The sequence below is a fragment of the Pteropus vampyrus genome, unplaced genomic scaffold (genome assembly GCF_000151845.1).
Source record: "Pteropus vampyrus isolate Shadow unplaced genomic scaffold, Pvam_2.0 Scaffold15, whole genome shotgun sequence".
Taxonomy (NCBI): Eukaryota; Metazoa; Chordata; class Mammalia; order Chiroptera; family Pteropodidae; genus Pteropus; species Pteropus vampyrus.
In genome coordinates this window covers 10,873,308-10,883,207 of record NW_011888796.1, presented here as the reverse complement: position 1 = coordinate 10,883,207, position 9,900 = coordinate 10,873,308, and the positions used below count along the sequence as shown (strand labels likewise).

The window sequence follows — 9,900 nt, the reverse complement described above, 5'->3', positions numbered from 1 at the left end:
AAAGAGCTCTGTTCTTTCCTCCAACGCAGTAAAGAATTACGGATCAGTGAAACTCAGGAAAAGTAAGATTCATTAAAGTACATTTCAAAAGAAAAATGGGCTACACCAGAGATGGCCATAGCCATGAAGAATTTGGGAAGTGTACCTTATATTGGCCCTTGATAGGTGGTTACAGGGGTAGCACTAGATGATAGGCATGTGAAGTCAATTGATTGACATTATATGACCCCTTGTCGATTGTGCATGCAGTTACCCAGAGTTCAGTCTGTCTTAATTAGATTCATGAACTTCCGGGCATATGTATGCTATTACAAAGATGGTATAATGAGGCTAAGAAAGTTCAGTATATGTATTAACTGCACAAGCGCTTGTGGTTGGACTAAACCGGCGGTTATTTTTGTAATTTTTACTGCTTTGAATTCTAGGATGTAATGGTAATTTATAACTGTAAAATAGGTGTTTTGGGGAGATCCTAAGGGTGGTCTCTGGATTGGGCCTTCATTCCTCCATCGCTCATGTCTCTCTGCCTAACATTTCCCCACTCAAGTATTAGGAGACCGAAGTCATTGGGATTTTGAGGTGATGACCGCTCTAGCTACTTCAGGCTGAGAAGGGGTGAAGGTAGAGGATTGGGTCCCTATACTTGCTCTCTGTCCACTGGAGACGAAGGTTGTCAATATTCATCTAAGGGTCTCAGTATGGTATAGGATTTGTTGACTATCTGGATTGGGTGAATATCATCACTGGACGACCATCTGGAGATGAATTGCCTGGATTCTAGAAGATACAAGTTGGACAAGGTGGTTTAGAAAGAGTGGTCCCAGGAGGAAGAGAATAAAAAGTAAGATTAGGGGAATGACGAGCAGTAGAAGAAGGGATTGTAACCAACACTGTCATTTGTTGGCAAGAGTGCCAACGCCAAGGTGTTCTATCTTTTCCACAGATCTGAGGATGTTTTTGGATAGATGTAGAAACTTGGCCTGACCGGATGACATAGAAACAGCATTCCTCTTTGAGGTAAACACGTTCCCCCTTGTCCTGCTGTCAGAAGATCTAAGGCCCTCCTCTTACCATCAGCCATAAAGCTACTCCTGTCTCTGAATCAGATGTTATCGAGATTTTCTAGAGGTTGATCAGTTAAGTCAGTCCTGGGGCTGGAGGAGAGGAAAGAGTTTCTTAACAGGAATGGAAAGGAGTATCCACATCAGGAGATGGCAATAAGGTTGCTGGGTTCAAGGTTCCACAAGTAGATATAGTTAAACCAGGATTTTCTAAAAGTAAAGCCTAGTGTTTTAAAAGTCTACTGTCAGATAACCAAAAGTGGCTCTTACCTTATAATAAACTTGAGACTTGATGGTTTGTATAAACTTGGATAGGAGCCCCTAGAGTGAACTTAAAGTTGTCTTTTCAACAAAAAGAGAAAGAGTTCCCAGAATTCTTAGACAGTGGGATCTAATTGCTTTGATAGTAACCTGTAGGTTGACATGTGGGCCCTAACATTTGGGTAAGGACTCCAATAGCAATGCTGTTCCTTTCATGCATATATAGCTGGAATGGCTTGGATGGGTTAGAGAATCCTAGGGCAGGAGCTATAATGAGTAAATCTTTAAGTTTCTGAATAGCCACCTGCTGTGATTGCCCACATGGAACGAAGTCTGAGTCATCCTTTACCTTTAAGCTGTCATATACAGGTTGGACCATTAGGCCATAGTTGGGAATCCATAGCCTACAGCACCCAGTGAGTCCCCAAAATGCTCTTAGCTGTTTTAAAGTGGTCGAGTCTGGTAATTGTATAATTCCTTGGACTCTTTCTAAAGACAGATTCTGGGTATGAGGGGTCAGTATGACCTCCACATAGGAGAGCTTCTGCTGGACTACTTGGGCCTTGGATTAAGAAACCCTATAGTCTCCGGTGGCTAAGAAATTTCAGGTCTGAATGGCATGTTCTATAGCATTGTCACAAGTAGAACAGAGAAGGAGATCTTCTATATACTGTAAAATGGATCCCTCCTTAAGTTGTGAGTCTTGTAAATCTTGAGCTAAGGCTTAGTCAAAGAAGTGGGGGGCTGTCCCGGAATCCCTGGGGAAGTTGCTGGTGGACCTCGTTGGGGGAGTCCCATTCAAAAGCAAAAAGAAATTGGATTGTAATCTGAGAGGGATGGAAAAGAATGGATCTTTTAAGTCTAGAGTAGTGAACCAATTAGTCACCAGGGGTATAGTTCCCAGGAGGATATAAGGGTTGGGAACTACTGCCTAGTTAATTATTCGTAAGTCTTGTTACAAGACGATAAGTCTGAGAGAGGGTTTGGGTAAAGTAAATGCAGAAGTCATGAGAGCGCCTGCAATTCAGGTAGAAAATAAGGAAACACCGTTAAAGCAAGCAAAACTCCCTAAAGAAGCACACACTGCAAGCTTCGTAGATTCTCCCTATCTCCGTCGGAGGAGTTAGGTGCATCTGGAAAAGCGTGGTGAACGCGGCCACCTTCCAGGTCCCGGGGTTTCCGGGCCGAGGGGCAACTGGAGGCAGCGCGGGTAGGGGCCGCCCTTCAGGGTCCCACCCACCTTCTGTTTGGGCCAAAGGGTGTCTTTTGCGCCCGGCGGCGCCCTGGGTTCGCCCAGCCGGTGCCGCAGGGAGAGGCCGGGTGGGCAGGGTGGTGCCCCGCCCCGGGAGAGGCGGGCCGGCGGGGAGTATTTGAGGCACGGAGCCGCCGCCCCATCAGGGGCAGCGAGATCTCACCGGGAGCCACACCCGGAGCGAGCGAGCGAGTGTCGAGGCGTGGGGTGAGTGGCGCTGGTACCCGGGTTACGGGTCACGGAGACCCGACCTGCTGGCAGCTCGGGCCGGGCAGGGGCGAGGGCGCCGGGGCGGTTCTCGGTGCGCGGCCCCATTCGGAGGGCTCGAGCGGGAGCCTGAGGAGGGGCTTGGCTTCGCCGGGGCCGGGGCGGTGGGACCGACAACTGGAGAGCCCCGAGCAGAGCAGTGGGCACTGTCTGGGCGAGGGTCCATAGTTTTTGACCCTTCAAGAGAGGGGGTTCAGGTAAAGTTAGCAGCGTCTCACAAAGCCTTCACATACAGTTCCTGGGGGAGGATAGGTGTGTCCGCGGACACCGGGCGTGGGCAGAGGGCACCCCTGTGGCGTCCAGGAGGCTGAGCCACGCGTCCCGCCCTCCCGCCGCTGGGCCGCCTCGGAATCAGCGGAATCCGCCTGCGAGAGAGTGGTGGAGGTGGACGCTCAAGCTTGGTATTAGAAACCAAGTCTCATAACCCAGCACACAGGGTGTACTGCCCAGGGACTCAAGGGAGGCTCCTGGGACCCTTGACTTGGCTGTCCGGCCACTTGACCTTGCTATGGGGCGCGAATGAATTCGTCTACCAGGCCCGGCAGCGTCCCGGGCTGCAACTTCTCTCTGGGTGCTGATCCAACAGAAAAGGGTGCTGCCCCAAGGCCTGGGTGGACACGTGCCCGATTTGGCAAAGACCTCAAACCCTAAACTTTTGCAAATTAGTGACTCATCCCTGATCAGACTGGCTAATTCGGTTGTTAACGATCTCAGATCTGTACTGAGGATGTGTGGGATGTGGCATAATGTTGGTCGAAGAGTGTAGAGCTCGTGTGTGTGTGTGTGTGTGTGTGTGTGTGTGTGTGTGTGTGTGTTAAAAACACGTTTGAGGATTTATTCTGAATTATCAGTTGCGCAAATAAAAACACTAAAGTGCATGCACTCGGGGGAGCAGGAGCTCAATGCCAGGGAGTCAGGGACACATAGATAGGTTGGGGCTGTTACTTAGGTTTCAGGCCAGCCTCTTAAAGTTAGTGATTCCTGTTCCAGATATTGTGGAATATTTGTAAAGTGACTCCTGGGAGTTGGGTTGCTGAACAATGAGGACAGTTGGCCCTTAGTGACCCAGTCTGTTTTCTAGGATTCTGGTAACAGAATGGAAGACAGGCCCAGTTAATTCTGAAGAAAATGATAGCAATAAAAACTGACCACTTGGGCACAAGGCATGAGAAAAAATTTTTCACCGACTTCCAAAATTCCGAGTCATTTGCCTCAAGTTTATAATGTTTATCTTTCATACTAGGAAATGGTTTCCCTAAAAGTTAAAATTAATAATAAAAATTAATTTCTCCACAATGGTCTCCTTTTTAGACATTGACATTGACTTTGAATCCCTAGATTTTCTCATTTCTTTGATGGTCGTACCTTATCTTCGATCTTTGGTGCTGCTCCCTAAATTCATGTTAGAATCAGCACTACTCCATATTCTGGGGAGACTTTGATGATGGTCCTTGAGTACTTGAGACTCATGCTAACTGATCTAAAACATAGGCTCTCTTTCCTGTGATGGTTTGGGACACAGACTCCTGCTGAGGACAGTTAGGTAACATTTTGTCTGGTGCCTGAACTAGTTCTCATTAAATTCTGAGTGATAAACCTGCCAGGGTAGTGCTTGCTGTACGCTTACAATTTGCTGCTAAGTATCATATGTTATCTCTTGACTGATGTTCAGCTATTCCATAGAGGTGGAAAAAAATCAGTAACTGAGAGGCACAAAGTAACTTTACCTTCCTTGATGCTGAGAAACTGATGAGAAAGAAATCCTAGTAAAGGACCAGTTTCCTTTATTCCAACTCAGCATCATTGAATTTGACTTTGGAAAGTGGACTTTCTCCCAGTCCTGCTCCAGGTTTAAGCAGGGCAGGAAGTAGACTAACTTGCCTGTGTTCTTTGGGGAGGAGTGTGGGCATTGCCTTGGGATTCTGAGAAAATGCACAATCTATTTCCCTTATAGCTTGTGTAAAGATTGGAGGTCCTTTGTAAGCAGAAATTGCACACATGCTCCTGGGAACCTGGGCAACTGGATTAATTGCTAGGTGGGCCCAGAATAACATAATAGAATAGACAACCGCTCTATATTAAAGAGAAAGTTACAGTTAACACATGGTTAAAATGGTCAACCTTTAAAATACAAATAAATAAATAAATAAATAAATAATAAAATGGTCAGCCTTCAGATTCATGTTTAAGTTTCTTATTCCAAAGCAAACTCAACTACTTCCTGTAGGTTCTTCCAAATGTGAAGACCCAGGTAGTATTTCCTCTATTTTTGTTTGTTGTCTCTGATGTAGTGTTTCTTTTCTGGCTCTTCAAAATTCTCTGATTCTGGGAATGCCAGAAAGGAGTTCATATATCTATACAATTTACAGAGTGGGAAGACTCATCTAAAATAATAAAGAAATTTTCCAGGCAAGTAAGGAATATATTTATCCAAGTAGATGTTTTTTGTTGTTGTTTTTATTTCGTTTTTAAGTTCTAAGGTTACTAACCTTGATTTCAAAAGAGCGTTGGTTATAACTCTTTTCAAAAAAGAGATCTGATGGTTAGGAGTTGACAAAATCAAAATACTACATACCGTTTTTAGGAAGTACACTTTATTGGTTTAAATGTGGTTATAATTACCAAAGTGACTGTGCAAAATGGCATCCGTGTGTTCAATATCACTGCACACTGAATGAGTCACCCTGCTAGTTTTCTGACAAAAACATGATCTCTTTTCAAAGTTGTTTACAGTTTCAGCATGTTATATAGTTCTGAAAGAATAAGCTAGATCATATCTCAATAAAGGAGTTAACACTTTTGAAAGACTATACTTTAAAATTTCAAAGTGTGAGGTTTTATATAGTGTAAAATGAGCCTGAATTAGAAGTCAAGATGCTTGGACCCTGTTCCTTGGCCCGCAAATAACAAAATGACTTTGGGCCACCATGTTAGCTCTATGAGCCTCGGTTTCCTCACCTCTGAAGTGGGAATATTAACTTTCTGCTTTCAGTATCATAAGATTATTATCAGAATCAGAATAGGTAAGGTATGTGAAAGTGCTTTGTAAACTGAAAAGCACCAGGAATGCAGGGCGTAATTATTCTAATTGGCTTGTATAATGTGTCTCAACACAATCCAAACTCATCCAAGGAATTATGTGAAACACAGTGGAAATAAAGTAAAATCTGCCTTGTTTCTCAAGTTGTTTTGGTTGGGTTGGAAAATAAATTGAATATGCTTGAGCAGAGACTTTGAAAAGAATAAATATCAAATTTTGGAAATGTGTTCTTTATGTGAGTTTCCAATTGTAATCAACCGTTAAACACAACTTAGTTTGATTGGAGTTATGTCAACAGATTTAGCAAGTTTTAACAATTGAAACTATGTATTTCTTTATTGACATGTATATGTACATATATGTAGGAATACACATGCTAAGTAGCCTAGACCAGTGGTTCTCAACCAGGCATATTTTGCCCTTTCCCCTGCTTCCCCAAGGGATATTTGGAAATGTCTGAAGACATTTTTGGTTGTCACAACTGGTTGGGGGAAGAGAGGGTGTGCTACCAACATCCTGTGTGTGGAAGCCATTTTACAGTGCACAGGACAGCCCCCACAACAAAGTATCCGACCTGAAATGTCAATGGTGCCGAGGCTGGGAATAAGCACCTACACCATAGGGATATTTGAAAGAAGTCAGAATACTGATAAAGTTATTGTTGTACGTTGCCTTGGAAGGGAAGACAAGTTTGTGTAACCAAAGGAACTAGGCTCTCTGCCCACCACCAAGTTCAAGATTATTTCCTACTGGCATTCAAAATGAGAGAGGTTTTATTTTCTTGATTTACGAAATGTCCTTTCTTTTCTTCTTCCGTAACAGCTCTCTCAATTTCCTCCTGTGGTAGCATTTTGGGGAAGGTAGCACAAGCAGAGGAGTATCCAACTTTTGCTTTAAAAGGAAATGCAGTGAATGTAAGCCCTGGGAAAGTCACTGTGCCTACCCAGTAAAATTTCCAGCAGTTTCCCACCTTGGAAGATGATCACAGTGATAACCTAACTGCTTCCAAATATCTTTGCCCATGTTAAAAGTGTGCCAAAAATAAATTTTTCTGGTGTATGTAAATGAAGCACACATTAAGTCCTCGGAAGAGCTGTTTTAATTTTTATTAAAAAATTTAATATTTTACATTTTTAGGACCTATCAAGTTGTTACCATTTACTGGATCCCTTGGGACAGTGCTATATTTCTTGAAGTAATTCAGTAAATATCACAAGTGGGCAATTCAAGGAAAAGGAGATTCTGATTATGTAAGGTCCAGATAATTCTGGCCACAGCACAGATAATCCTGAGCTGAGAAAACTCGCCCAGGCCTCAGGAGTCTGAAGCAGCCCTCCTTTCACTTGCTGGAGTGTCTGTGGGAGGAGCAGGTATCAAACACCCTGGACAGTTGAGGATGTGGTACAGGTGGAGGAGCAGGGGAAAGCAGGAATGATGTCTCAAGGCCATCCCTTGGGCAGCTTTAGGCGAGGCAAATCCTCTGCTCTACCCAAAATATTTTCTTTCACATTGCCTAACTTTTTTTTTTTTTTTTTAACAGTAGTTATACTGCCAAAGATTTCATTTGGAATACCAAGTATCTTTAAAAAAAAAAAAAAAAAAGCCACTTTTGTGCCTTTCTTCCTTCTTCATTGCTTCACATTCCAATTTCACTCTCCTTCAAGACTTAGCTCAAACAACATCTCCCCTCTTAGAAGTAATTATTCTGGTTGTGACTTCCCACATCTGGCTCAACAGTGTCCATCAGTTGGAGTCCCTGTGGACCCTTTGACCATACAGATCTTTGCCTATCCACCTTCTTACCCAGACAGGAACCTGCATGGTACCTGTGCAGAGCAGGCATAAATGTGTGCAAATGAAGGAATAATCGACTGGCAGCAACTATATTTGGAGGGCATTGCCTTTCAGATCTCAGTAAGAATCAACCAATTCTGTTTTTCTCCTAAATATGAGAAGAAGGCATGGGCTGTTAGTGTGAATGGAGGGGGACATGAGGGATATTAACAGGCAGAACCTTTTCTAAGAGGTGGTGAAAAAAGAGTACAGGAAGGAAAATGAAGAACCAAAGGTAACCAGGACTATTTACATTTGTTACCTAATAAAGGGGCAGAACATTTTCTTCCTCATTCTTCTCTATTTCACATTGTATAGCCTGTTAGTTCCTGGATACAGAACTTGTGCTAGTGTGATTAGAGTTTAAAGTTATGAGTTACATAGAGTTTGGTAATCTGGCTGGAGTGCATGGCCGCCCTTGGATGAGACATTTCTGTGGTTCCACACTGTTGATTAAGTGTATTTTGGAAACAGACTGGCTTGTGCTAGAACATCTGTAAATTGACTAGAATTACACAGTGAACTATTTGTGATGTGAAATTTAAATGGAAACCTATGAAATCCTTTTGGATCAAATGATAACCTCTCTTCTTTTTTTTTCTCCTCTCAGGAAAATGGCAGACAGTTTTTCGGTAAGTGTTTTATGTTTTCTTACCTTCTAATTCCACATAGGTTGAGAGTTTAGTTTTTATTATCAGACTTTCTCCTCTAACGCTCCCACCACATGGCTTCCTGTGGCCTCGCCTGTCCAGTGAAGGCTTGTTAGCTGGAGCCTTGTTTTCCAGCAACAGATTTGGAAAGAAAGCCAGGCAGAGCGAGGCCTGGGACATGCCCATTTACCGAAAGGCCTGGGACAGAAGTGGTGGATTCCATGGGCCGGGAGCTGAGAAATAAGCTGAGCAATGAATAGGAAGTGTGGTGCAGTTTGAGCATTCTGACTTTTGTGATTGTTTTTCTTATGTCCATTAGAAAATTATGCACTTTTATACAGAGGATGGATAGCTTCTGACTTTAGCAAATTACAAAAATGCAATCCTCCACAACCTAAGATGATGGGAGAGATGTACCGATAAAGCATATATAATCCCAAAGTCTAATTTAAGTCTTTGGAACTCAAAACTATTTAATGGGTGGGAAATTTTTTGTTGATATGAATTTCATACCTTCACCATATCCCTCCCACTTCTTAGATCACATATTCCTGTTTTCTTGGAAAATCTGTTTTTGTGAATGTTTTCATCCAAGCATTGTTTATATCTTTCTTTCCAGCTTAACGATGCCTTATCTGGGTCTGGGAACCCGAACCCTCAAGGGTGGCCTGGTCCATGGGGAAACCAGCCCGCTGGGGCAGGGGGCTACCCAGGGGCCACCTACCCTGGACAGGGCCCTCCTGGCGCGTACCCTGGACAGGCCCCTCCTGGCGCGTACCCTGGACAGGCCCCTCCTGGCGCGTACCCCGGACAGGCCCCTCCTGGAGCCTACCCTGGACAGGCCCCTCCTGGCGCGTACCCTGGACAGGCTCCTCCTGGCACCTACCCTGCTTATCCTGGTCCCACGGCACCTGCTTATCCTGGCCCAACTGCACCAGGAGCCTACCCCGGGCAACCAGGTGGGCCTGGGGCCTACCCTGGTGCCGGCCCCACTGGCGCCCCTGCTGGACCACTGGTAAGATGGAGTCAGTCATTTCATGTACTTGATTGTGACCAAGACAAAGCTAATGAAGAACATGGCAGTCATCTAGAGCATTTATGCCATCATTTTGCAGTGCTCTGGTTAAGAGCTAGTTCTGGGTACTGCCCTGCAGAGGGCCTCAGGGAGATCTGAAGCTTTAAACTCACTGCTTAGAGCCACTTTTCAAGGACCAGCCATGGTGTATGTTGGTGCAACAAAAAAAATAGTTATATTGAGTTTAGTACGTGTACTGTTGAGAAGCTAATGCGTCTTTTGAAGGTAAAGCAGCTTTAATATATATATCAAGTTAAGATCATAGTACTGGGGAAAAGTTTGGTTATTATTATTAATAAACACTGAGTAAGTAACATGTGCCAGCAGTGTGCTTCTAAATGGATGATCTCATTTAACCCCATAACCACCCCAAAAGATACTGTTATTATCCCCATTTTACATATGAGGAAATAGGGCAATAGAATTATATAACTTGCCCAAGATCATAGAAGATGTGGGGG

The 9,900-nt window shown here is 43.9% G+C and overlaps 1 protein-coding gene across 2 annotated transcripts in view; it reads left to right on the top strand.

The window, feature by feature from the left end:
• The first annotated feature begins 2,646 nt into the window (after nt 1-2,646).
• LGALS3 (galectin 3) overlaps nt 2,647-9,900 on the top strand; it is a 13,862-nt gene continuing 6,608 nt past the window's right edge. The window contains exons 1-3 of one of the 2 annotated variants that reach the window (XM_023527231.1): nt 2,647-2,781; nt 8,325-8,346; nt 8,984-9,379. In XM_023527231.1, coding sequence (XP_023382999.1) covers nt 8,329-8,346; nt 8,984-9,379 — 414 coding nt within the window. In that variant the 5' untranslated portion in view covers nt 2,647-2,781; nt 8,325-8,328. Of the gene's footprint in view, nt 2,791-8,324; nt 8,347-8,983; nt 9,380-9,900 lie in introns of both variants that reach the window. The other variant, XM_023527232.1, reaches the window with a different exon arrangement.